This window comes from Balearica regulorum, chromosome 1, assembly GCF_011004875.1.
Source record: "Balearica regulorum gibbericeps isolate bBalReg1 chromosome 1, bBalReg1.pri, whole genome shotgun sequence".
Lineage (NCBI taxonomy): Eukaryota > Metazoa > Chordata > Aves > Gruiformes > Gruidae > Balearica > Balearica regulorum.
This window is the reverse complement of record NC_046184.1, coordinates 75,496,609-75,524,344: the sequence shown is the minus strand read 5'-3', so window position 1 is coordinate 75,524,344 and position 27,736 is coordinate 75,496,609. Positions and strand designations below refer to the sequence as shown.

General features: G+C 40.7%; 1 protein-coding gene across 1 annotated transcript in view; it reads left to right on the top strand.

The window, feature by feature from the left end:
• Positions 1-27,736, top strand: part of ITPR2 (inositol 1,4,5-trisphosphate receptor type 2) — a 261,890-nt gene that overhangs the window by 171,773 nt on the left and 62,381 nt on the right. Inside the window, exons 38-45 of the mRNA XM_075759160.1 lie at positions 10,265-10,373; positions 12,020-12,207; positions 13,509-13,692; positions 14,288-14,544; positions 15,471-15,671; positions 17,628-17,738; positions 23,636-23,731; positions 24,893-25,012. Coding sequence (XP_075615275.1) covers positions 10,265-10,373; positions 12,020-12,207; positions 13,509-13,692; positions 14,288-14,544; positions 15,471-15,671; positions 17,628-17,738; positions 23,636-23,731; positions 24,893-25,012 — 1,266 coding nt within the window. The remainder of the gene's footprint in view (positions 1-10,264; positions 10,374-12,019; positions 12,208-13,508; positions 13,693-14,287; positions 14,545-15,470; positions 15,672-17,627; positions 17,739-23,635; positions 23,732-24,892; positions 25,013-27,736) is intronic.

The following is a 27,736-nucleotide window of genomic DNA, read 5'->3' as shown; positions in this document are numbered from 1 at the left end:
ATTAATGGGAGTTGAGGTAGCTTGGCCTAACCTAGGTTCTAAACCAAGACCTGATGGCTCGTTCCTGGGGAATAAACCTACCAAATGCTTTTATCCAGCCTCCCAAGAAATTTGGCGCTCAGGTTATCCTAGAGCCCAGCTCTTCCGCGTGGCAGCACGGCCTTTGCCAGAACAGAAGCAGAGCTCAGATCTTCAATAACTTCATTTTAATTGCAAGATTACCATTTCTCATACTTTGTCAAGGAGTCCTTTCCTTCTAGGGTGGCCTTACCTCGTAATCCTGGATCACCATTAATTCTTAGTTGCTTGGGCTCCGTTGCTGGCAGTGGACGTGCTGATTTGCTGTTTGAGGAAGAGGAGATGCGGCGTTTTGTGACGGTAGCCAAGTGTCAGCAGCCATGTCCTTGCTGAGAGTCAGTAGCAAGGATCTGAGCTCCTCTTAGCACGCAGCATCAACAGATCTGCTGGAAAAGGTTGCTTAATATTTACTTGATATTTACCACCTCTGGCAATCAAAGTCATGAGTCAGGCTCCTAAAAAGGATGGGATTACTTTGGTTTGGTTTCTTAATGATCAAAAACCAAACAACATATTTTGGATTTTTGTTTGTTTTTTTGTTTGTTTTTCTGGCCTTCTGGCTCTGGCCACACAGATTTCTTATTTCCAAGTACTATTCCTGGGACCAGGAGCACTAGGAACTGTGGGGGGTGTGTATAGTTTCGTGGGTTTTGTTTTTTGTGGGTTTTTTTAATGTGAACCAGAATTTTTATACAAGCACATAACTGTAGGTGCTAAACTTAAAGTTCCAGCTATCGTGAAAAGGATAATATGATTGAGAGAGTTGGCATTAATGGAAAATTCTCAATTAAGTTTACTGGGAAATTATTCAAGCTACTACTTTTTATAAAACCAGGGAACATTAATTATAAATATTTTCAAATTATCCCTGTCAAAATGGATAGCTAATAAAAAACAAGTGCTAGATTTGTAGTGTTGTCTAATTTTGCTCTACTTTTCTGCTAGTGTGAATGCCTCATAATTTCATAGCTATAGTGAAATCAGTGCAGTAGCTGGCTTTGCTCCAGGTGGGATGTGTTCTCTGCTTAGAAATGGAGGACTATGCTTTGTTTTCTTTGCTGTGCCGTGCAGTATAGAGCAAAGGGAGAATCTGTCTATCACTGCAATTAGCACTTAGGACATCTCATGCTGTATCTTGATCCCATCCAGGCTATTCTTTTGAGCTGATACGTGCTCATTTTCCAGCAAGGTAGATCCTAAGACTGTCTTTCCATCTACCATTGGTAACACTGGCAGTTTAAATATTGCTGCTGCCCTGAGCTGCCACGAGGTTGGCTTCCTTTAGCTCTTCCCATTTTGCTGCATGGATAGGAGCTGCTTAAATATGTTTTGACCAGCTGTTTTCCTTTGCGGTAGCCACAGACTCTAGGAGAGCAAACTCACTTGGCCCAACTTTGTATATTGGCCTTTCAAGAATTCAAAGTAAATTCAGGTCTCTCCTTTTCAGATGGTTAAGGCCTGGTTTTGTAGAGTCTTTAAGCACCTAAAAAATGCAAGTATACTTGGAGGTAGACACACACGTACACACTTGGTTTTCTCCTTAATGCCTGAAGTCCAAGAAATCAGCAGTAATTTGGTATCTGTTTTCATCTGAGAATGCAAGAGGCATTTCTCAGAAGCATCAGGTGTGTTGGTCGTTTTGTCAGGCTAGTTCTCGGGGCGCTATAGATAGGGTTGCTGATCCTTGTCGAAAGCACACCTGTAAATCCTGGGAGGACAGAGTCTGGCAGTTACATACACTGAATGTTGTGGTGTTCAGGCAGGACTGAGTGGCATTAGAGGAAAAATGATTGGGTTTGATGAGGTCTTGGGATTGTTTTGAGACAAAGCACGTGTCCCGTGATTATTTTGCAAGATAGTAAATGCTGAGAATTGGTTCCTTTTAATATCACCATATATATATTTTTTTTTAAAAAAAAATATAGACATACAGAGCAGTTCTAGCTGGGTAATTAATATTAACTGGGAATATTTGCATATATTGGAGAAAGTAGCACAGGTCACAGCTTAATGACATTTCCACAGTAAAACCCCAAATCATGAAGCACTCATTTGGTATTGATACAACCCAGAGCTTATGTCAAATCCATTGAAAAATTTCCATGAGCCTGGTAACCTGGATTGCAAAATAATCCTGATAATCCTGATTTAGAAAATGTATAGGTTCCATCAAACAGAAGCGGTGACATGAGTACCTGGAATGCCTTAGAACAAATTTTGAATTTCTGAAGTGTCTTCATCAATCTATACTAGTAGGCAAGGATGAAGTCGAGAAATCAGTGGAGCTGGTGGTGGGTAAAAATGAGCAGGTGAGAACTGAAATACAGAAGTGCCTCCTGAGCCACTTTTAAAAATCCTGAGCCAACAAGTGAAGATCCTAGCCTATCTAATTCAAAATAGGACAGGCAGTTTGTCTGCCGTGCATCCCTTATCTAGTAAATCAGGTATCTGTAATGATTTGGCTTTGAAGTTCAACGTAATAGCAACACGGTGAAACAGAATAATGTAATGAAAGTACTATTTGGCCACTTCTGTTATTTTTTTCCCTAGCTACCTGTTTCAAATTGCTCTTAAAATGTCAAAGTATAGTAGTGCTCATAAATAAGTATGCATCTGGAAATTAAGTGTCTGTTTTGGTAAATATTCATATTAGGACACTTAGGGGTAAATTTTTCTTGCAGAGCATGGAGAGTTCCACACAGAAATCCTGTTACCAAATAATAGGATTTGTGTGCGTAACTCCCTGTGCATCACTTTGAAAGTTTACCCCCTGCAGCATAAGAGTTAGATAATTTTAGTCTTTGAAAATTATGCTTTTCAGATCTGGTCTTTTTCTACGGTATGTTATTGATGGTGCAGTCATAAATGCTTCTAAATAATCGTGTTCAAATCTAACATTGTTTTCTTTCAGTGGTGGAGAACTTGGGTTATTGTGCGTCTCAGTGCTTTGTTTTGTACTGGAGAAAGTTGCAAAGGAAAAATTACATAGGGGCAAACATGATCTGCTTTGTAAGTGCCCAATTTATGACTACAGATGGAAACCACGTAACCAAATGAGCAACAGGGCAAGCCACAGACACTAACGACAATACTTGCCCACAACAAAGACCTGTTCTACATGTACAAATGCCGTGACTATATGTGGAGATCTTATATTTTGACCAAAAAAACGACATTTGACAGCAAGTAATTTTTTATGGGTCAATAGTAAAATTTCATAATGTACAAAATTGAACTGTATTTTAAAAATGTTTTCTTCTCAGTCTAAGTCTGAATGCCCCGATGCTGAGGTTTTCACTAATCCAAACAGTTTTTTCTCCTGCTGCATTCATAGTGGAGACACTTTTTAGAGATACTGCCAGAAAAAATCTTTTAATATGACACTTTCCTGAGTTTCTTCAGGGTGCAAAATTGGACAGTTACCAGGCAAAAACTGGTTTTCTTGCAATGCGTCCAGTATTCTTTTCACTATCCATATTGTAAATAGACTGGCAATAGCATTTGTTTTGCAATATTTTGGCACTTAAGCTTCCAGCTTTCTATGGAACCTGGAACTGGAAAGGAAAGAATTATTGAAAGACTGCTAAAAAAATGAACTACTTTTTTAAACCACTGTTACTTGGTTTTAGAGAAGGCTTGTGCTTGTGATTATTTTATCTGAACCTGTTAATGAATCTGTGCACTAGTTACAACCTCAGGTTTATCAGTTAGCATTTGTGATGTAGGCAATTTGTATTAATACAAGTGGGATTAATACCAGATTTGTGTAGGATTGAACAATGGCACATTTAAAATGTGGGGCGTCTCTGCCTAATGAGAGACAGCTGAGAGGTGTGGGTGGCCAGTTCTGCTCTCCTAGGAGAACTGTGTCATGAAGTCTGGTGCATATTTTGTTTTGTTTTGTTTTTTTTTCTTTTTAGAGTTGTATAAAAGCTTTTGCCAGGCAAAGTACGTGTCTGCTCCTTCTTCTACTGGAGTTGCTGGCAAACCTCCCATTGATTTTAGTGGAAGCAGAGCTGGACACCAGCTGGACCCAACCTCATATTTAAAAGTGCTTTTTTCCTAGGGTGAATAAACACACCCCACTGTGCAAATAACTCTGCTGTTGGGTGTCATAGCTTACTGGTGGAAAATACATCGGTTTCAACTATCAGTTGGCTATGAAAACATCTTGTTGCAAAAAGATCAAAACCAGGAAAAAGCTCACTCAAAACAACCAACCAACCTCCCCACAATAAACAACCTCCCCCAACTTGCGAGGAAGTTGCTGGCACCATGAAGACAGGCATTTTCCAATTTGTGGACATAGTAGGAGTTAAGACTCTGGGTCTGTCTTCCAAGCTTGTGCTTGTGCAACACCGTGTGGGTGGTAGCTGTGTGCCTCATCCATTTTGGAGATGAGAAGATGTCTGTGCCATCTTACGTTTCAAGAGCAGGTTGAATCATAATTTAAAGGGTTATAAAAGTTCCATGCTTGGTATCTTCACAGAAGCCACTTGCACAAAACTCATCCTTCCCCTACCATGTTTTGTCTCCAAAGGAAATAAGGGAACAAAATAATGTGAAAATGGGTGAAAAATGACCAAAAAAAAATCATACTGAAGCAGACACTCAGACCAAGCAGAATAGAAATTTCATTTATAAATGATGAGAAGAAACATGTAGAAGTAGGTGTTTTTTAAACAGTCTTCATAGAAATCCAGGCTTCTAGCCTCATCTGTATTTACTACGGGAAAAGGTGGCATGATGTCTTCATAGATTATGTGAGATAACATAATTTTGTCACCTAGTTTGTTCTCCTAATGTAGAGTACGAGATCTTCAAATAGTTTCTGTCTCAGAAGCCACCTAGTCATGATTTAGTAACTGCCAGCAACAGACTATCACACCTCTTCTTAAGCTGTTCCAATAGCTAAATGCCATTGCTGTTATATATATATATATAAAATAATAATCATAACCCACAAACTGAATAACCCCATCTGCCTCTACCTCTTTTCTAGCTGAATTCCTCTTTTCAGCTTCTCACCAGCATGTCTTACACCTTTTTCTTGTAGACTGAAGTCATCCATTATCAGATTTCTCATGTAGATAGTCAGAGTTCAGGTAGTTCATGTTTAGACTGATAAGCTCTGTAGATTGAAAGCCTTGAATTTCTGATGAGAAGGCATGTTTTATTCTCTAATGACTCTCATGGAGCTTCCCCAAACCTCATCCAATTTTTCAGTTGCCTTTTTGAATTGTGGACACCAACTTGTGATGCAGTATTCCTACAGTAATGTGCCCCTGCATGTGGTGAAGTAAGGTAGTCTCACGAATCCCACATAATAGCTCTTGTTATCCTTTGCAGAGTCATGTGATTTTAGGGAGTTGTCATTCCACTGATTTTTCTCCAAGACCTTCCGTTGTTCCCCAGAGTCATGGCCTGCTAGAACAGAGTCTTCCATTTTTATGGTGTTTGGCATTTTCTTGTTATTACTTCTGTAACTAGATGTACAGAGGTTTGGATATAACGAGGCTCATATTGTTTGCTTCTAGTCTGTTTAATAAGTGATGCCTAAATTGTTATCAGTGACTGGACCTCATCCCCTTTTCTTCTTGTGTCCTTTCTAACCACTATTAATAATTATTTTCTGTATTCTTCCATTTCATTGAAAAAAAAAATCAGGTAGTAAGTATTCCATGAGGTTGCCCATTAGAAGCCATACACTTGTTATGATTTCTTGCTTGAAATTGCACGTTGAATTCTGTCAGCCACTTAGTTGTTAGGCCATTTGATAACTATCCTTGTGGGGTCACTTAATAAAAAATCTTGCCTTACAGCATTGTGTCACACCACCAGTTTATCAAACTTTACCAGAGTGATATTTTCATTATTAGCAAAACCAGAAGATAATCTTCAGAAGTTTGAGAAAGCATGTTTTTCTTAAACCCATTTTGAGGCAATTATCACAACACGATGCCAATATTATAATTGCCATCAGTTTATAGTAGCTTCCTTTAATTTTTTATTAATGGAGCTCAAAATCAGCCATTCCTTTGCTTTTCCCAGAATTAATATCAAACTCACTGCAGTGGGTTTGGTATCAGTAAAAAAAATAAAAAGTATTCCCATGTACTTTTTTAAGGGTGTCAGTGCATGTTAGATTTATCCCAGTTCTTGCTGGTCCAAACTTTGTGAAAACCTGTGTTAGTAGACCAGAGATCCCAGCCAGCTCCTCTGTTATACTTGGCTGCAAGTCATTCAGATCTGAAGATTTAACATGCCTAAATTCAATGCATCCTCCTGGACTAATACTGGGATATAATCACGACATCATCCACTGTAATATGTTGGACATGGCTGCCCATTCTGTGTTACGACTGATAATCTGCACGTTTCCACTTCATTGTTTTAATGTAGAATGAAAACCAAAAGAGATCACCAGATCAGCTAATTCAGCCTTGTGAACATCATAAATACCATTCCAGTTCCTTAAGAAGTGTGCAAAGTTACATAAGACAGAGCGAATAATTTTTGGCAGCGTTACGCGGTGCGCTGGTGCCGCTGCAGGTATCTGCGATAAGCCTTCCCTACCTCTCTCAGCCGTTGCTTCCCAGTGCGCAACACACCATCCTTATGTGGAACCAGCCTTTTGCAGGCTTGGAGAAGGAAGGCGAATAAAGTGTTGTATTAAGGCATTTAAATCGAGTTTAAAGACCAACTAGTATAATGAAATACGGGGTGAGAAAACGTAATTTGTTTGTGTCTACATGTTCCTATTGGAATAATTTTTCCCTATTGGAAACTTTTGTCTGTCAATCCCTAGCTATTTAAAACTGCAACAACAATAACCAGTTGTTGCTTTCTTGTGTCCTCAGTCTTTATCCTAGCTTTTGTTAGAGACAATACAGCGGTATTCATGGGTAACAATAAGACTGTTATGTTTCATTGTGGTTTTTTTTTCAAAGCTATACAATGTTCTAGCCATTATAGAAGGATTGCAGTCAGCTGAGCGGTGTTTACATGCCACTTCCATACCCTAATAAGAGGTATAAAAGAAAGTGTTTTGTAGCCAGCAGGGGAGAGATTCAGCGTGGAAGGTTGGGACTTCTGCCTCGCGTAGAAACCTAGTCGGGGAAGATAGCACTGTGCTGCCGAGTGTGCTTTTATTTTTGGCCTCTGCTTCAGTAATGTGAGTGTCAGTAATAGTTGCTGCAAACTGCTTATTCATGCTACCACTGTGATCGTTTGCTTTTGGGCAATATTAATTTTGTGGCTGTACTAAGTTAGGAGACTGTTTACAAGGACATCAATGGCATGGCTGTCTCACTTGCCCTGGCAGCAGTTTGTCTCATCCACGTGATGAGGCTGTTCTTGACTACATTTTTTGGCATTCCTGTAAAAGCATAGCCAGACATGTACGCCAGCAGGATCAGCACTTTCCTCTGGGAGCAGGGTCCTTTCAGTATTCTCTAGCACGGTGCCTCACACAGTTGCGTGCTGGAGGTGACAGGCGCTTCTGATACATTGCAGGAGCATTTGCGCATTTCTCAGCTCCGGTTCATACCGCTGGGCTCTTCCGCTCTTTGTAGTGGCAGCTAGTTTCACAAGACTTGGGGAAGTTGTATGGCTGCCCAAGGTCATCACAAAGGGGATGAAGATCCCAACCTTGCAAATATGTGGGCTGAGTCTGACGGTGCGTTTTTGGCACCGCTGTCAGGCAAAGCAGAGGTTCCACCACATTCCTGCTTTTCAAACAAAATGTCCTTGACTTTTGACACTTTGGCTTCTGAGAACTCCAAGTGTTGTCTGGATTCGTGGGAAGTTGAGAGAGAGAGGGAGGGAGGGAGAGAGCAGGAATCCTAATAATTAAGACTTGCTCCTTGGAACAAGAAGTGAAATCTGTGCCTTAGTTTGGGTATGGGTGGAGCAGGATTCCCTCTTCCATAGCCAACTGGAGAAGCATCTTCATACCACTGCTCCTCCTGGTGTCTTTGAAGGTAATGAGGCAGGAAAAAGATTTGAGATGTGCCAACAGTTACTCGCTTCCAGGCAACGAGACCCAAGTGCTAAATCATTCAGTTTATTAGTCAAATGCTATTTCATGGTCTTAAACATTCTTCCTGATAAAATAAAGGCTGTTTTGATTGAACAATAAAGCTTGTGACCACGGGTATTATTCTTAACTATATATAGATGGCTTTTGGTGTTTCTTCCCGTGACTGTACTGTGACTGTTTATATTATTTACCATGGCACTTTGTTCGTCATCAGAAGACTGCAGAGATTGCTGGGTGAGGATGTTGCTTCAAGCTGAGTGGTTAATCAAGTGGTATGGCAAATGCCAGCCTTTCTGATTAAAAGATCTTGTCTCAATGCAGTGGCCATTCTGGATCGGCTTCTAGTCTGATGTTATGAAGAGTTTCTGCTCTATGATCTTATTCATGTGATACGATTTTATGATTCTGTAATATATATGCCTGAGAGAGTTTGAAAAGGGAGTTTATCCTGGTTCTTAGTCCATGTTTCTCAATTCTTGTGGGAAGTTTTTCCTCTTCAAGAATACATTTGGCTTCTTCAGGAGATGTGGAAAATGAAGTTCACTTTCCTCGTAAGACACTGGAATTTGGTCACAGCTAGAGACAGGATGTCGAGCAGGAGGAGCTGGTGCTCTTGGCCATCTCGAAATCTCTTACGAACTTGGTTAGCATACCTCATCCATCCATGCAGGGTTAAACCCCATCACAAACCAGGCAGGGAAGGAATCTGTCCCTCTGTGAGGTCCTCAGAGACTTCTGGTTCTTTGTCCTCCTCTGTAGCATAGAGCATGCCGGCGTAGTTCACATGGAAAATCCACCTAATAAATTCCCTGGCACCACAGATATGTAGGTGATGCTTTTTATTTTTCTTGCAGCCATTGTATTTATGGCTTTTGATAGTTCGAAACCATCAGAAGACAAGAACTAAGGAAGAATGACTGGTTTGCGTTGTCAGGCTACACATACAGAATACTGCATTCTGGCACTTTTTTGAGGTAGACAAGCCCATTGTCCTTGAGATCCATGAAGCAGTGAAAGCCCCACTGTGGCATGTGGTCGCACTTGGAAATATTACTAAATTAACAGAGAAGTGGGAGTGTGAGCAGTGCTTCTTGAGGTGTTTCTGGGACTTGATTCCACACTGCTTACTGTCTGTGGTGGCCACAGAGATGTTTTGATTGAAAAGTTGACTGCTGCACTAATGTGCAGGTGCTGGTGAGCTGGTAAGTACTGAGACTGCTTCTGGTGCACGTATTTTTCAGCACTGTTTTTCATTAAAACCGGTAGGTGAGTAAAAGTAAGGAAGACGTTGTCCCATTTTACGGCCAAGCTGTTGAAATGAACAATTTTTCCCTTCTGTGGTAATCATCAGAGACCTCGCAGTACTTTTTTTCTTTATAAAATCTTAGGTTACACATAGACCTACAGTTGTTGTGTTACCTACTGCCTGTGTAAAGCTGAGTGTTGACTGCAGGTGTTCCCCTGAGACTGAAGGCAAAATAAAACCACCAAGTAATTGGTACCCCCACTCTTAATTCAGTGTGTCTTGTGTTGCAGAACGTAGGCAAAATGAAAGGGAAGATCTTCAGAGAGCTGCGTGCAAATTTTGACTGGTTGTGGTTTTGGAAGTAAAGGAACAAGGAGATACAGAGAATGCTTTTTAAGCTATTCTGTCAAATGTCATATCTCTGTTTTAATATTTCGTGTGATGTGGCTTCTTTCAGATGATCAGCTGGATTATCTGAGATCAGAGAAAAGGGAGTGATACTACTCAACTGCAGAAAATAGGAAGAAAGTACTGCGATGGCAGGGCAGGGCATGGACACACTGACTGCAGAGCATTGGCTCTTTGTAGAATTTGTTTCAATATACACACTTAAGATAGCCAGTAAAAATTATTGAGGTGGAAGTACTTGATTTATAATCAATAAGTTTAAAAGAAACTTCAAAGAAAGTTTATACAACAGTATTTTAGAATTCCTCCCATGAGATTTGTTAGATAAGACCATTAGATGTTTGTTTTCTGAACAACTTTACTATTTGCCTGCTTACTAATTGTAACGGAAAGACTTAATACATTATGTATCTATGCTAAACAGCTTGCTTTTCAAACAAAGGAACTTGGCCACAACTCTAATTTCTTCTATTTTTGTCTCTCTCTTAAAGGGCAACACTTTAAGGAAAATACTCCTATATCGCTACTTTAAAGGAGAATATGGAAGTGGTATGAATGGGCCTCTGTCTGCCAGCTACAGCAAAACTGCACAAGTGGGAGGTAAATCAACACAGATCATTTAAAGAGAACAAAATTAGCAGCACCATTTTTTCTAAGAGGCACATTGGAAGCGCTCCAGGGATTCAGTTGGTAATAAATCAGACACTTTCTGTAACCAATTAGAAGAGAGGTAGTGTCAGACTTTTGTTATTTTTAAGTTGCACGCACTTGTCTCAGATGGCTGGTGTGCATTTGGCGGAACTGAAGTAGGGACTTTCCCCGCGCCCCCCCGATCGATCATTCAATTCAGGTCCAATTGGTAACACCATTTTAATTTGCTGGTACATCCACATCCAGAGATTTGGCTAAGCACAAAACATTTGAACAAAGATGTTACTGTTTCTGGAAACTAAAAATTTTTTTGAAGTTCCAGATCCTTTATTGATATATGAAAAAAATAAGATATAAGGAAAAGTGTCTTACAAAGATGCTGGTTGGGCAATGGAACAGATTTCCTCGAGAGGCTGCAGAATGCGTCGGTCCTTGTTACAACTTTACCAGACAAGACTCTGACAAACCTGCTCTAACTACTGTGAGCAAGAAGTTTGAACGGATGGTCTCTGTAGGTCCCTTATAATCTAATTGTTGTATGATTCTGTTACCGTAGGGTGGTTTCTAAGAAAACCCAAAATATTGTATGCCATAGGAAATGAGGCAGAAGCTAGGTATAGAGCCAGGTCAAAATACTTGCCATTGCATTTTCAGCATTTATTAAAGACATGCCCAGACTTGTGGGCATTTCCAAATGTTACCCAACTGATCCTCCTCGACTTTTTCAGTGTAGACACTGGAAATGTTTACAATCTTAATATCCTGTACACCAAATTTTCCTTCCTAACAGGAAGGTAAAGATTTACTATTTTTTTGGTTCTCTCTCTAAAAAGTGTGTGTGTGTGTGAGTGTGTGTGCGTATAGCATCATCACAAAGTCTGAACCATTTTAATCAGTTTAATCAAAGCAGTACTGACTGATTAAAGCAGTACTGTATTTTTCCTAATGAAGTAGATGCAGTTACATCTGTATAAAAGTAAGTATAGTAGGAAAGATTATAATCTGTGATAATAAAAGATGGTTGATTTAATGAGCTAATACAATTTAACAAAATTCCTTAAAATCATACCTTTAATTTGGATTAACTCAAGTCTCTGTTCTTAAAGAACATAATTGTGATGTTAATGGTCTAGGAGTTATATCAGCAAAAGCATTTAGCTAGAAGGTTATACCCATAATCAGAGTGGATTCACCAGTACACAATCTTTGTATAGATTAGGCCTGAGATTGAAAAGCAGATTTAAAAGTGGTCAGAGCACTGACCATACACACAGTTTAGCATATGCAGTGGTGGAATTAAAGCAGGGGGTCGGTGGACAAATCAGTATCATTTCCAACGTCTTTATTGTCTGAATATCACGACAGAACAATGGTTCAGGGTTTTGTTTTATTTCTTATTCTTGGTGCTCAGCATTGCTGTTTCACACAAAAATCTTGTTTGTGTCAAGGGGAATTTTGCCTCAAACAGAATTTCAAAACTAAATTTATTACATTGCTATTGTGTAGCAATAAGACAAATTATTGTTGCTAATAGATTAATTTTCATATACATATGTAAAACAAACATGAATGGTATGTATTTGTGTAATTTGCAGGTGGATTTTCAGGACAAGACTCAGATAAGTCTGGGGTAACCATGTTTGATATTCAGTGCCTTCTGGATAAAGAAGGTGCATCAGAACTAGTCATAGATGTTATAGTAAATACCAAAAATGACAGAATTTTCTCAGAAGGCATTTTGCTTGGTATTGCGTTGCTTGAAGGTGGAAATGCGCAAACACAGGTACTTATTTCATTTACTTATTCACATATTGGTTTTCAAATGCATGTAGTCTGGATACAAACTTTTTCCTGTGAGTTCTGTGAAGAGTTTATCACTATAATATGTATCACTATAATACAAATGTAGGTGTGCCCTATTATTATGCAATATTTCATAGTGTAGACTCTTCAATAGAAGAAAACATTTTTCCACTGTACCATTCTGTGTAGCAGTGCTCCTTTGAATCTGGTCTTTGCCATGTGAGCGTTATCTCCAGTTATTTCATATCTCTCTTTGTAAAATTAAAAATTACAATACTTTCAAGTTTATAATAGCAGTAAAATTAATTTCTGTTTAGGGACATTTATCAAAATCTCCAAAGAGGAAAACTGGCCGTTTGAGAAGACCAGTATCCCCATCCATAGAAAATAACTGCTTTAAACTACGGATTCTAGTTTTTGTGAATGATATTCCTCTCATTCAACTTTAGCCAAATAAGGTGATTGTTTATTCTTACTCCGTGATCAGCAGAGTTATCATAAGAGAGGAGAGATGATATGAATCACTTCCTGCATTTCCCCTTATCTCATCAATGCTTGTTAAGGGAGCCTAAATAACCAACTTAATAACCAATAACCTCCTCACTGCAGTGAGAGGAATTCCATCCTGTATCTTTATTCTGTAGAAAAGATGATATGATCTGTGACCCTTAGAGAGTGTCCAGAAAATGTTAAAAAGTGAGATTTTGTTGCACCTTTCTAAAATAAATTATTAGGGGCTGTAAAAAGCTTTTACTTTAAGACAGAGTTTGTAAACTTTTGAAAATGGTATGCAGCCTGCTTGACGATAATACTAAGGGACTGGACGTAATAACCGAAAATATTAATTCCAATTCTGTGTGAAGCACAAAAATGTATATGATCTAAGCTATAATATTACACATTAGATGTTTCATGCTTCCTTTTGTTGTTACATAATAACAATTACTTTTCGCTATTATTTGTAGATGGAATATTATAACTCCAGAATGCTTGGAGAAATTGAGAGTGTCACGAAGTAATTTAACTTCAAGTGTAATACTGTGACATTTTAAAGATTGCAAATAGCGGTGTTCACCATTTTATCCAAATTTAAAAATGTTATCATCAATCTTTGTTACCAGCCTTGTTTATCACTTTGTGAAAGAACTGGTCAGGCAGTGGCCAACATTTGTTCTGTGTAAGTGAAGTAATTCTTCATCATTTGTTTCACAAAAAATAGTGTATTTTTGTATTTCTTCTTCCTTCAAAGATTGCTATATCTAAAGAATGTATTTTTTGCAGTATTCAACTTACCAGCAACTGAAGGAGCAAAAAAAGTCGGAAAAATTCTTTAAAGTCCTGTATGACCGCATGAAAGCTGCTCAGCAGGAGATACGATCGACAGTGACAGTGAACACTACTGATTTGGGAAGCAAAAAGAAAGACGATGATAGTGACCTAACCATATCTGTTCCCAAAAAGAGAGGTAAGAAGGCACCCATGTAGAAGAGGGAAGACGTGCATTATATTCAGACCGCATGTACTGCACCACTGATACTCTGCTGCGTTGATCAATAAGCTTTAATATTAATCATTGCTAATTTGCATCTTTTGCCTATTTTTCTCTAAATTATAGGCAATCTCTTAAGCTGGTTACAAGGAATTAGCTTTGATGAAATCAGTGAAGCTATGACAGCTTACAATAATAGAAGATATACAACCGTATTTTTAGAGAAGCAGAAGTCGAGGCTGCTGCTGATGGGGCTATTTCACAAGAGCAAACGCAGGAACTGATTTCCCACCCTGTGGTCCTTCCATTGTTCTCATCATTTATTGTATATGGGAGAGAAATAGTAGAGCTTTTTGTTTTAATGTTCTGTTTCACTCTGGTTTGTGGTTTATTTGGAACATGCTATCCCTGCATGAATGTTGCTTTGATATTCTTTGTAAGTTGCCTAGAGGTCTTTGAAAAGTTAGGCACCAGCAAAGAAAAAGTTGCATTCATTATTATTGTTTTCTTATTGTTTAATCAAACGAGGCGAAAGAGTTTCAAAAATGAAGAAAAATTGTCTTCTTTTCAGTAAAGGATTCAACCCTGCATCTGAAAGAGGGTATGAAAGGACAGTTAACAGAAGCATCTTCTGCGACATCCAAGGCTTACTCAGTGTATAGAAGAGAAATGGACCCAGAAGTAGATCTTATGGGCTCAGGAACAGATGCTGCAAATGCAGAAGAGAAGTCCACAGAAGAAGCAATCATGAGCCCTGCCATTGCAATCATGCAGCCAATACTGAGATTTCTTCAGCTGCTGTGTGAGAACCACAACCGAGAGCTCCAGGTACAGTGTTTTTGAGCTGAGCTCTGAAAGAAATATTACAGGAGCTGGAACTTCATAAGGGAAGAAAAATATGCCTGTGCCTGGCTCCCGTTGCAGAATAGAAGTGTCTAAAATGTTGTTGTTCTTTTGGTCCAAGGGATAAAATAACCCTTTTCAAGAACCACTTGCATGCTCTGGTTGAGCTTATGTTTATGTCCTCGGAATTGCTTGGGGACCGCAGCACCGACACATGGCATTAAGAAGTGTCTAAATGTCCCTGTTAGTACAGTTTCCATGCACAAATGGTGGGTCGTGTACCACAGGCTTGAAGACCACAGGAAGTTTCTGGGCAAAGTTTGGGTACTGCTCTTTTTCCTAGGTATTATGATTGAAGACTGTAAGATGCTATGTGTGTCCCTGCTATCAGTTCCTCTGGTAGAAATTACTGTCCCCATAGCAACCTTTGCAAAATTAATTTTCTGCAAATAAAACTCAGTGCCGTGTCCAGCAGCCTCCCTTAAAGCAGTGTTGGGGGTGGTTTGAACTAAGCTACCGTTCTGCCCTGACACGGCCAGGGAGAGGATGTAATGTGCCGCTATACCTGCTCAGCTGTGGGGCAAGAAGCTTCCGAGAGAAGAGTAGTTATAACAAGATGCATGGGGGATGTAGAAGACATTTAAGGCCAGTGCAGATGTTCACAAAGTTCACTTTCCTAAGCCCTTCTTTCTCTACTGATTTAATCAGATAATGGTTGTCAACTGCTGCACTGAGGCATAATGTATTTTCTACAGTGTAGTGTACCTCAGTACCTAAGGTACAGTGGTCATATGGTCGTAAATTGTCCACTTTGATATTTTCATGAAAAAGACGGTGTGTTTGACTTGACTCTAACTCTCTTGGGTTTTTTGTTGGGTTTTTTTTTGTTGTTCCTTTTCTCTGTCCACCAGAATTTTTTAAGACATCAGAACAATAAAACAAATTACAACCTTGTTTGTGAGACCCTTCAGTTTTTGGACTGTATCTGTGGAAGCACGACAGGTGGACTGGGCTTATTGGGTCTTTACATCAATGAGAGGAATGTGGCTCTTGTGAACCAGACGCTGGAAAGCTTGACTGAATATTGCCAAGGTCCATGCCATGAAAATCAGGTAGGGCTCAACTTGTGGGCGCAGAAGCATATACCTGAATGTATGGTATCTGTGTGCTTATCATAAACCTTTCAGTGTTCTTGATAGCATAAATCCAGTTGTAACTGCTATGGCTAGGCTTAACGCATTTCAAGCTTTCGTAAGACCTGAGCAATCCTTTTAAGTCAGAACTCAATGTAGTTTCTTGCTGTAGTATGTCTGCTTATGTACAGAGTTTCCAGTCCTTTTGGAGAGAGTTTAATGTCTTATGTCAGTGGGTCCATGGCTTAAACCTCACTTGGTGAGACTGGATTTCGAGTCGCCGTTGTGGAAGTACATTGCATACATAATGTTCTTTTCTTAATTTTCATACATTTTGCCTTTGCTCGTGTTTATATATGTTGCTTACGTTTACTTTCCTTAATTCACGTAACTGCCACAAAGTTTAACTTACTATCCTGCTATACTACCTATCAGCATCTTTAATTATGATATCAGTAGTGAAATGGATGAAACTAAAGATCATGCTTCTAATCTTCTGTACCTTCCTTGATGCAGTCTTTTTAAGTCATATAGCTGTGACTTTTGGTAGATGTCTCTTTAGTGCCGTGCTGAGGTGGTATAGAAAGGTAAAGAATGTAGTTACATGCTGCTCTATTTGATCTGAAGAGAACCGTAGGAAAGTTGTCATGGTGCATGAATTTTCAGGATTTTTGCTATGGAGTAGGAATGGGAAAATTGCGGTGGGCAAAAATACAGAGGCTATCTGTTCTTGATACCAGAAATAGCTGAAAAAAATACTTGCAGTATTAATACTACTTCATTAACACACACAAATGAAGTGCAGAGTGCTTCTATTGCCATTGCTGGTAATCAAAAGCCTTTACTTAATACTTTAAAAACAAACAAAAATCCTGTAGTGGACTAAGTTTTAAACAGTCATATTTGATTCACTAATGGATGGAGAAAAATCTGTAAAAAAAGAATAATTACAGGACTGGAGACGGAAGAAAAAAAAAAGTTTCAAGTTAACTTGTTCTGCAACAAGTTTACTTGAGGAACACTGGTAGTGGAAGGGAATGATGAGTTACACTTAATTACTTAGACCTACCTGTTGGGAAGTCACTCAGGATTTGAGTTATGCTTGTTTATACCAACTGCAAGTCTGATTCAGTGTATTTCAAAGGCAAATGCTCCACACTCTCATTTTCATTTTTCCCCTCTCTCTGTCATTCTGGAAAACTTTTCCTATCCTATCGTCCTGTAAACCTGTTAAAAAAAAAAATACCATAGGCCTGTATAACTGACACTTATTTACAGGGCTTAGAAGGTCTGGGAATCCAGCTGTAAAAGTGTTTGGGAAGTACCATTGGTCGTAGTTACAGTTTTAAATTCCATATCCAGAAATGTCTTTCTGTGCAGGACATGTCCAGATGCATGTAGAAAACCTTAATCTTTGCGAACAATTCATGCTGTAACAGTGATATTAATGCTGATTGCTGAATGCAAATTAAGAATTTGAGTGTGCAAATTTGATTGTGCCTACATTCAAGCATGTCTTTTATGTCTCTGCATGTGTGTTCAGCTGAATCTGGCACCATCCCTGTGGGCTGCTGTCTCTAACTTGTACCACGTGGTGCCAAACCCTGCATGATTCACTGCAAGCATATTTTAGCTTGCACCACCTTTTTTCCAGCTGTGTACTTCACTACTGTTGGGGTTGGTTCCCTACTATGCAGGTCTCCCCCAGCACCGCTTGTGGCATATTTTCAGGCTGCTTTGCTTTGGCTGGGAGGTTTGTTGCTGTTACAAGGTCTTTCAAGTTCTGGGTCCTTGTTTTGGAAATTTGCTGATGTGCATATTCTCTCTCTCCCTCCCTCCACTTGTCCTGTGTCCCTCTTTTTCCACCTCCTTCCCTCCCTCCCTCCCTCTCCACTCCCCGCACCCCGGACTCCCTTCTCTTCTCTTATTTTGCAGACTTGCATAGCCACCCATGAATCTAATGGGATTGATATTATCATTGCACTCATCTTGAATGACATAAACCCTCTTGGCAAATACTGCATGGACTTGGTGCTTCAGCTAAAGGTACAGTAAATGTAAATTTGTTTATTTAAATCTGAGTAATAATAGAAGACATACCTATGCCAGAGCTCTAGGCTACCTGACATTTACTTAGTCTTACCATAGCATAATATACTCAGCAGCCTTTGAAAACAAACGTTGCAAATGAATTCAGCTCAGCTTCTGAATCCTTATCAGGCCCTCTACCACAGGCCTTTTGACCCGCTGTTGTGTTTGGGAGTATGCCCTCAGGGTTTTTTTTTTTTTTAAATCCTATCAAACAGACATGATATAGCTAGCATGAAGACTCCAGATTGTGGGCATAAGATCTCACAGGACTGATAAACAGCAACACTGTACAGACATGTAACAAGGCAGGCATTCTCTGTTTATACTGATCTCTTAAAAATTACTTGAGAAGGAGATGTTGTGAAAAAAGAATAATGTATCAGATGACCTGTTATGTCAAATAAAGTTGAAAACAAAGTTAAAGTAAATTGTATTTTATTTCCCTTCTCAGTGTCCTCTGAGGGGGAGGACAAAGTATAGAGTGGAAGGGCTTGTAATTTTGTTTTGTGTTCTCTGGAGAGCTGGATAGGCTCGTAGATAAGTTTCTCTGGTCTGTGTGCCATTGCATGCAGAGGGGAGCTCTGCAGCAATACTGTCTGCCAATAGAATAGAACTTGTCCAGGAGGAGCCTTGGGTTATTGCCTTTTCTTGCCTTGCGAATGAAGTATTTCCATTGCAGATGGTCTGTTTCCTCCCCCAAACCAGCAGATGCTTTGTGGTAGCTGCATTGCATCATATTGGCAACATTATAGATGTCTAATAAAATAATTAATATAGCCACATATCATGTACAATGAAACATTGAATCAACTGTGCTTTACACATGATTTTAATAACTGTAATAACATTTTTGAATGGCACTGTAATTCAGACCCCCCCTCAAGCAAAACACTTAAACAGACATGTAACTTTGAACATGCAAAAGTTCTTTTGAAGTCCAAATTTCAGTCCCTGTAAAGACCTAACTACGGTAAGTCTAGTAGCATTTTGATTTGTCATTATCATGAGGCTGGCAAATGTTTGTAGAACATCTTTTCTATGTAATAACCAAAAATGGAGTTTAGCGATAACGCTGCAAGGACCGGTTTGACACTGTTCTTAAGAGACTATATATGCCTTACTCTTACTGAAATGGCAAAAATTGTGATGAATGATACCAAAGATTCAAAGTGTGGAAATTATTGTGATTATACAGAATCACAGAGTCATTTGGATTAGAAGGGACATCTTGGGGTCATCTTGTCCAACCTCCCTGCTCAAGCAGGGTCAACCATGTCCAGTTGAATATCTCCACAGTTGGACACTCCACAACCCTTCTGGGCAACCTATTCCAGTGTTTGATCACTCTCACAGTAGAAAAGTGTTTTCTTGTGTTTAGATGTGTGGTGGGTTGATCCTGGCTGGAGGCCAGGTACCCCCCAAAGCTGCTCTTTGGCTCCCCTCCTCAGCTGCACAGGGGAGAGAAAATATAATGAAAGGCTCGTGGGTCGAGATAAGGGCAGGGAGAGATCACTCACTAATTACTGTCACAGGCAAAACAGACTTGACTTGGGGAAATTAGTTTAATTTATTACCAATGAAGTCAGAGTTGGGTAATGAGAACTAAACCCAAATCTTACAACACCTCCCCCCACCCTCCCTTCTTCCCAGGCTCAACTCCACTCCCGACTTCTCTCCCTCCTCCCCCCCAGCAGCACAGGGGGACGGGGAATGGGGGTTGTGGTCAGTTCATCACACGTTGTCCCTGCCGCTCCTTCCTCCTCAGGGGGAGGACTCCTCACACTCTGACCCTGCTCCAGCGTGGGGTCCCTCCCACGGGAGACAGTCCTCCACCAACTTCTCCAGCGTGAGTCCTTCCCACAGGCTGCAGTTCTTCATGACCTGCTCCAGCGTGGGTCCCTTCCATGGGGTGCAGTCCTTCAGGAGCAGACTGCTCCAGCGTGGGTCCCCCACGGGGTCACAAGTCCTGTCAGCAAACCTGCTCTGCCATGGGCTCCTCTCTCCACGGGGCCACAGGTCCTGCCAGGAGCCTGCTCCAGCGCGAGCTTCCCATGGGGTCACAGCTGCCTCCACCTGCTCCAACGTGGGGTCCTCCACGGGCTGCAGGGGAATCTCTGCTGCGGCGCCTGGAGCACCTCCTGCCCCTCCTTCTTCACTGACCTTGGTGTCTGCAGAGCTGTTCTTCTCACATCTTCTCACTCCTCTGTCTGGCTGCAGTTGGCTGTGCAGCAACTTTTTCCCCCCTTCTTTAATACATTATCCCAGAGGTGCTACCACTGTGGCTGATGGGCTTGGACTTGGCCAGCGGTAGGTCTGTCTTGTAGCCAGCTGGCATTGGCTCTGTCGGACATGGGGGAAGCTTCTAGCAGCTTCTCACAGAAGCCACCCCTGTACCCCCCTGCTACCAAACCTTGCCACACAAACCCAATACAAGAGGAAATTTAATGTGTGTCTTAATTTCTGTACATTGCCTCTTGTCCTCTCACTGGGCACTGCTGAAGAGGGTCTGGCTCCCTCTTCTTCATTCCCTCCCATCAGATATTTAAACACACTGACAAGATCCTTCTGAGCCTTCTCTTCTCCAGGTTGAACAGTCCCAGCTCTCAGCTGCTCCTTATATGAAAAATACTCCATTCCCTTAATCATCTTTGTGTCTCTTTGCTGGACTTGTTCCAGTAAGTCCATATCTTGTACTGGGGAGCCCAGAACTGGACACAGTGCTGGGCCAGTTGTGATGTCAAGAATTAGATCCAAATTAAGAAGTTTCTGGGTTTGATTTTGAGTGTCAACACATCAAAATAATACAGCACTGAGTTTACCAGATAATATTTAACATTGACAATCTGTCAGCAATCATAGGCAAGTTGCAAATACATAAATTTTGCAGTGCAAATACAGAATGCATATATAGGCCCCCACACACATACAAACAAGCTCAGACACTGTTTTCAGGGAACATTGTATGTTGAACTCATACCCCCCAACCAAAGCAAAAGCAATGCAGAATTCTATTTTCCCATGCCATCTTAATTTAGCTTGTTTTGCACATAGTTTGTGATGTGGTATTTAATTACATCTTCATGGAATATATTTTCCCACTGGACTCCCAAATCGTTTAGTGAGCAGGGTAGACAGTGTTCACTGAGTGCACAGATGGCCAATGTTCTGTTCTGCTTCTTGTTATTTTGAGTATGACCTCTTGGCCTTCCTTACTGACTGGTATTTAAGCCCTGGCACACAGAGTGACCTCAAAATCTGCCACTCTATATAGTGGCAGGATGAAGAGACGTTGTCAGTCTGAGGGTAGAGAGACTAATATGAGTGTCTTTTTGGCTTTTCTCATAGCACCTTACTCTACTGTATCTAGTTGCTTCACACATTAATTTATTTTTCCAAAAGTCTTATGAGGAGATGAGATGGGAACCCAGGTAAAGAGAAATGAAGGCCAGAAGTACTTTGGGCTGTCACATTTGTAGCACCTGGGAACCGATTTTTTGCAGTACTAATGTGTTATGAAGAACTTTATACTGCATTTTCCAAGTCGTGGACCTCTTTTCCTCATTGATATCTGGGAATGGAAATCAGATCCCAGGGTCTCAAAGCATGAAGAAAATGAGGAACAAGCAGTCAAATGAGCATCTCAATGTCAGGTACAAGTGATCAGAGGAAAAAAACCTGGGGGATGTGCCTGTAATTCTAGGCTATGGCATGCCACTTTTGCTGAGTCAGTAGCAAGAAGTCCTACCCACCCTCTACCTGTCCTCACTTCCTGGAAGCTGCAGCGGGCTTCTCTCCATCCCCAGGGTTGTCTGCACTGGGAAATAGCTTCAAAGTCCTCCTCACCCATGAGTGAGTAGGCTGGTGTCTTCCTCCACTGTTTCCTCCCTTTCCTTCTCAAGCCGCCTCACAGCCTGTCTTCCCCCTTTCCCTCAGGCTCAGTTTGAGATCCTGCTGATGCTACAACAACTGACTTGGTCACCATTGTAAGGGAAAACTGCAGCAGAAAAAGAAGCATCCAATGCCTCAGAGCGGCACCCTGTCAGGTGTCTTATAACGTTGTCCTTTCCCTCCACCTGGTCTCACTCACTGTGCACGTTAGACTTTGGCAATGTAGGTTGCAAGGTAAAGAGTCTGGTTAGACCTTTCCAGTGGATGATGCTGGTTTGATTCTGGAGCAAAAGGAAAGGGGAGCTGTGGAAAAATCCATGTAGAATCCCGTTCTCCTTTAGCCAGTCCCAGTCTGGTCTTTTCTGCTCATCCATTGTTCTTTGTCCTTATCTCATCCTTGTGCTGGCAAGCCCAGTGTCCTCTCTCCTGGCTTCTCACTCAACTCACGATCTCCTCTCCCAGAAGGTCCTACTTTCCCTGTCATGTAGAAATCCTCATTCTATTCATCCACCCTCCTTCTATCTTCTCCTTCCTTCTGCTGCTGACTTCTAATCCTACAGTCTTCCAGTTGGAGATGTTCAAAGCTCAGCTTGACACAGCCCTGAGCAACCTGCTTTGAGCAGGGGGTGGGACTGCTGAAAGATCAGTCCAAAGGAAAGCCTCAAATGTGGGATTTTGGGATCCAACTTGCATGATTTTCTTGTGATTGTGTGCCCACCAAGAAGAGACTCTGCAGGCTTTTAGCTGTGAAATTCCATCAAATTTCTACAGCATAGTATTCAAATAATAATTTAAAAAAAAAAAGGCTTACAAGTTGGACAAATTTGGCTGAGATTCCCCGGGGACTACAGTTTGCATGATTGTGTTATCTTGGCTTCTAGTGCTCCAGATTTTCAACTCTGCTATCAAAACTTGGAGATGCAAAGGCTGCTTAAAACCAAAATTGCTTGAACATGCAGAAAATAACATCTTTCTTTTTGCCTCAGTCCCAAAAGCAGCTGAACCCTTTTCCTCCAAAATTATCCATACTAATTGTCTGAAGCGCACCCTCGCTGCAAGAAATTTCAGTTTGAATTGCTGACGTCTGGCAATAAGCAGCTGACAAAGAGGTTTTATGGTGGGTTGAGTTTTTTACTGGCCCCTACCTGTACTGGGTAGGGGACTGCAGTCTGCTTCCGAGTACTGACACAGCTCGGTCTGTCATAGAGGATGATGAGGGGATGCTGTGGCAGGTGAACCAAGGCAACCACGCTCTGCCAGAAAGCAGTCAAACCTCCAAACCCATTCTTCTTCTCCTGTCCACAGTATCTGATTTGACTGGAAGTCAGACAAGGCTCCACAGTCCTGAGGCACTGCTAAAGCTCATGCTATTTAATCCTTGGGAGAGGTCTCGGTGAAAAGCAGCCAGTTGACAAAGTAAAGAATATCTTTATATGTTCCCCCAGGAATATTTGATAGTGAAACGAAATTCCAGAATGTATGAAAACAGCTTATTTTATAACCTTTCAAATAATAACCAGTTGGACTTTATAAAAACCAAAGGGGAAGGAAACCTGCCTGAATGATGAAACCTTTAGTGTAATACATTTTGTAATTACCTCTCTTGAGTATTGTTTTAACAGAAAGCCACGGCAAAAATTGCTAGGTGGGCAATAAGAAGAGGAAATGGGAATTCATTTCTTGTGCGCCGTATAGAACAAGGCTCTGTAATTAAGTTGAATATTTTTCAATATTTGAAATACTTCTTCCATTATAGTGTGCCGGGTTAGTTAGCCTTACAGTATGCTGACATTAAAATGGGAGAAAACGCCTGTTAAATATGTCAGTAAAAAAAAGATGCGAGTAGTTTAAAATCTTACCCACTAAAAAAGTGGTCCTCGTAATCTCAATTAAAACAAATGCAAGGGTCGTTAATCCATGAAATAGATTTTTAAATTTGCATTAACTTGGTTTTGTATCTCTAGAACAATGCCTCCAAGCTTTTGCTGGCTATTATGGAAAGCAGGCACGACAGTGAGAATGCGGAAAGAATCCTTTTTAACATGAGACCAAGGGAACTGGTGAGAAAACTTCTGAATATTCATAAATCTTTTGGCTGAAAAAAAATCTGTCATTAAAACATTTTTAAAATGATCTGCATCTAAGCTGAAAAGTGTTGGCAGCATATAGTGGCACAATGTATCAGGATAGTACTAATTCACAAAAAGTACTTTAAAAGGATCAAGCATGCATGATTTCAGTCTTTACGACTTCATTATTTTTATCCGTTCCAAGCACTTTTCTGTAATTGTTTCCTAACTAAATTATCATACTCTGGTAGACTCTTCGAGTACACTTTGTCAGGGGCTGGGAAATTAAGCTTGTACAGTTTGTGAAACAGTGCTAACAGAAGTGTGTGTGTAGACATATATGTATGTATGTTGTATGTTATAGGTCTCATGAGCAAACAGAAAGAGTTACAAGCAGTTGTTGCTGTGTTTTAGAACGACTATGGTACTTGTATAGGTCTCCAGGAATTTTAAATAGATTGTAAGTCTGGAGAAATTATTTCTGATCCAATTGACCATGTAACAGCAGTGACTGAAAAACCTGTTTTGTGGGGAGATCGGTGGGCATCAGCCCCTGCACTTGGGCAGAGCCCAGTGGCTTGCTGGCTACAGGGAGTCATGGCCATGGTGGCATCTCAGCACAATGAGGCCATCCCTAAGGTTGGGTTCCCCCCGTTGGCCCTGTAAAAGGCTTTTGAATATTTTAGCATAACCCCCGCACCCTGCCCAGATCTGTATCTTCCTTTTCTTTTTGGTTTAGTGGGTTTTTTCTGTTAGACTGTGTGGAGAATGCTGAATGACATGGCAGCCAGCTCTAGCCAGAGAGGGATCATGGCTGCACTCTAAGTGCCGCAAGACTCTACCTGTATCTGTAGATCTGTCTTTAAAAGCATTTGTGAAGATACCTATTCAGAAAGGCTCCGTGTCCCTGTTCCTTTCTTACGGTTGCAGAAGGTTTATTGATGAGAAATGTAGCAGTTTGGAGCTTCATAAATACTTCAAGCTTGTCTTTATTCAGAAAGCATTTCTCAGATGGCTCGCTCTTCTTGCAGGACTGCAGGGCACCCATCCAGGCTTGAGCTGAAAGCGAGCGTGTTCAGACATGGTGTTTGGTGCTTTCCCCCCCAAGAATGACGGTTATTTCATCTCTCCTTGGTTGGGTTTGTGTTACAGGTGGATGTGATGAAGAATGCATATAACCAAGGCCTCGAATGTGACCATGAGGAGGAGAATGGAGATGATGGCATCTCCCCAAAAGATGTTGGCCATAATATTTATATTTTGGCACATCAGGTATGTCTTATTTGTTGTGTGACTGCTTCCAGAAAAGTGTTACATGGTTAAACTCCACACAAAACCTGTTTGATCAAAAAGAGGAGTTTTCCCTTCTTGTGATTTCTGGCTCATGTTTGTGTACAACATGACTTTATCTGGAAAGTTGCTGAGAGCAGGACAAGCGAGCAGTCTCACCATATGAGTAGGCACTCTACAGGATTTGATAGGCTCTGTCTGAAATAACGATGTAGAGCAAAGCAGTTAATGTACATTTAGCTTTGTCTTCTTTTAACATTAACAGCTCATTCATATCTACCCAATTGTAAGTCAAGGTATTGTTATTGCTGTATTTAAATAGTAGCTTCAACCGTGATACTGAGTGAACTTGAATTGAGAACATTTGTATTATTTTAGATAAATTAATTAGCCAATAAGAATAGTAGGACCTTTTGACTGTTTCTCCTTTTGAATTATGTTGTAGTGCCCTCAAGTTTTTTCTGATCACTTTTGCTTCTCTACTGGTAAAGGTAAAATGGACACTGACAGTTTTTATTTAATGGGATATTAATTCTTCAGAGGAGTTGGTATCAAAAATAGTCAAAAATAGTTTATTTTTCAATTGTGATAAGAGTCTTGAAAAGATTTTTTAAATGAAAAAAGTAAAGAACACTTTTTTTTTTTAAATTATATCATGAATGATAGCGTTTGGTATGTCATATAAGGGCCAAATTTTAAAAAAATGTTTTTACTAAGTAAGAAGAAATAAACAGATAGGGATAGGGAGTGTTCCACATTCATTATACGTATTAAGTGTTGTTAGGAATTGAATACTCAATGGAAAAAGAAAAGAAAGCAATCTGTACTTATGCTAGTATTATGCAGTGTTTCTTTCAAGCAAGGAATGGAAAAACAGTTACTGAATGATGCTTGCATGCTTGCAGCATATTTAAATAAGTAAGTCTTGTTATTGTGTTCTTGTTATGGAAGGCCATGTTCTACTCTTGCGCTGTATGTACGTAAGATACCCACCAAAGATGACAGAATTTTTAGAAAGTATCTGTAGTGGCTTACCCTGTTTGACTATTTACTCCTTGAAAATTGAGGTGCCTGCCGAATCAAAATGTATTTTATGTCTTATGCCTACAGTTTGTGTTAGGTGACTTAACGGGGTTCATGACAATGGAAAATAAATTCTGGGGAGTAGAATATAGGCCTAAAACTATATATGAAGTGGCTGCTGGGGTCATTTTACCCGAGAGGTCACTGCCAAGGGTACACTAGCTAGCTGAGGTGTAGATTAAGCTCTGTCCGTAGATACATGTGCAGGGTGCTGGGGAGGCCCATGAAGCCACTCCACAGCTATTCCAAATGCCTGACCTGTAGTCAGGATTTTGGTTGCATAAGGCTCATGGCAGCAATTTACTGAGCACCTTCCTGTTCTGTAGAATTAAATGGCATGATTGGCTCTGTATGCTGTAAAAATATCCATCTTTTTTTTTTTTTAAAAAAAGAACTATTTTCCTCCTCTTGCATTTCTGTAACACAGTACGTGTGTCTGTTTACAATAGCTGTGCACCCGTGTCAAGCCCCGTACCAAAACAAAGCAATGGAAGGGCAGGCAATCTGGGGCCTTTCTCTCTCCTCTGCTAATGAAAAGCTGTGATTCTTGGCACAGGACTGCTGATCTTTGACCCCAAACTCTTTCCATGTGCGCCCTTTCGCTCGCCCTGGGATGGGCAGGATACGAGCATGGTCCCTCCTTAGTAAGGCCATTGTTGCCGGGTTCCTTTGCTGGCTCCACTCTCCAAACACCCTCTTACACTTTGCTGTGTCGAAGTAGCTTTTTGGTGGCTGGGCCTTCCACTCAGCTTAGCTGGTGTGATTTACATTATATTTCTTTGCTGTGCTCCTTGCAGTTTCACAGTTCATCTGACTTTTTTTTTTTCCCCCCTACAACCAGTGTGGCTCTTCAGTCACTTTCCTGACACTTGCTTGTGACCACTTGCTCTAGTTACAGCTTTTTGGTCCCTCTGTAATAGCAGAATCAAGACCAGGAGTTCCTCTTTTTGCTGTTAGAGCCCTCAAACACAGACAGTTTATTTTGGGGAGCTCAGACTTTCAGTTTTTGTCGTTGCACTCTTCAGGGTGATGGTGGGTTCTGCATTTTGCCACCACTGCATCCTTCCTTTTCCTTTCTGTGGTTCATTTTACCAGAAGCAAAAGGCATTCTTGTAAATGTTTGACCCGCAGTGCATAGAAAGTTATAAATGTGTTACAAGCAAGGCTGAGATTTCTGTTATTAAATCTCCTTTACAGCCTCCCTACCCCAAATGCATACGCAGGCACATGTATGCACGTGCATGTGCACACAGGTGCATCACACCCACACGGGTACATCACACGCACACACACAAACACACACAGGTGTGTGGGCACAGCAGCCTGGGACATGATGGAAGAGGCTGACTGTTAACGTGACGGTAAGAGGTTGGCTGTTAAATGTGCCGTGTCATGACAGTTATCACGTCTCTTCCACATGTTTCTCTGTCCCCTCGTTTCTTTTCTTTATTTCTTCATCCTCCTCCAGCCTGCCACGTGCCGTAGCCGTGCTGCTTCCCCTGCACTGACTCCAGGCTGTCGGGAAGCTGCTGCTTCTCACTTTTCCCATTTGACGTATCATGAGCAGAGAGGAGAAGGGAGCGCCACCAGGAGAAAGCAGAAGTGACTTATCCATGAGGAACT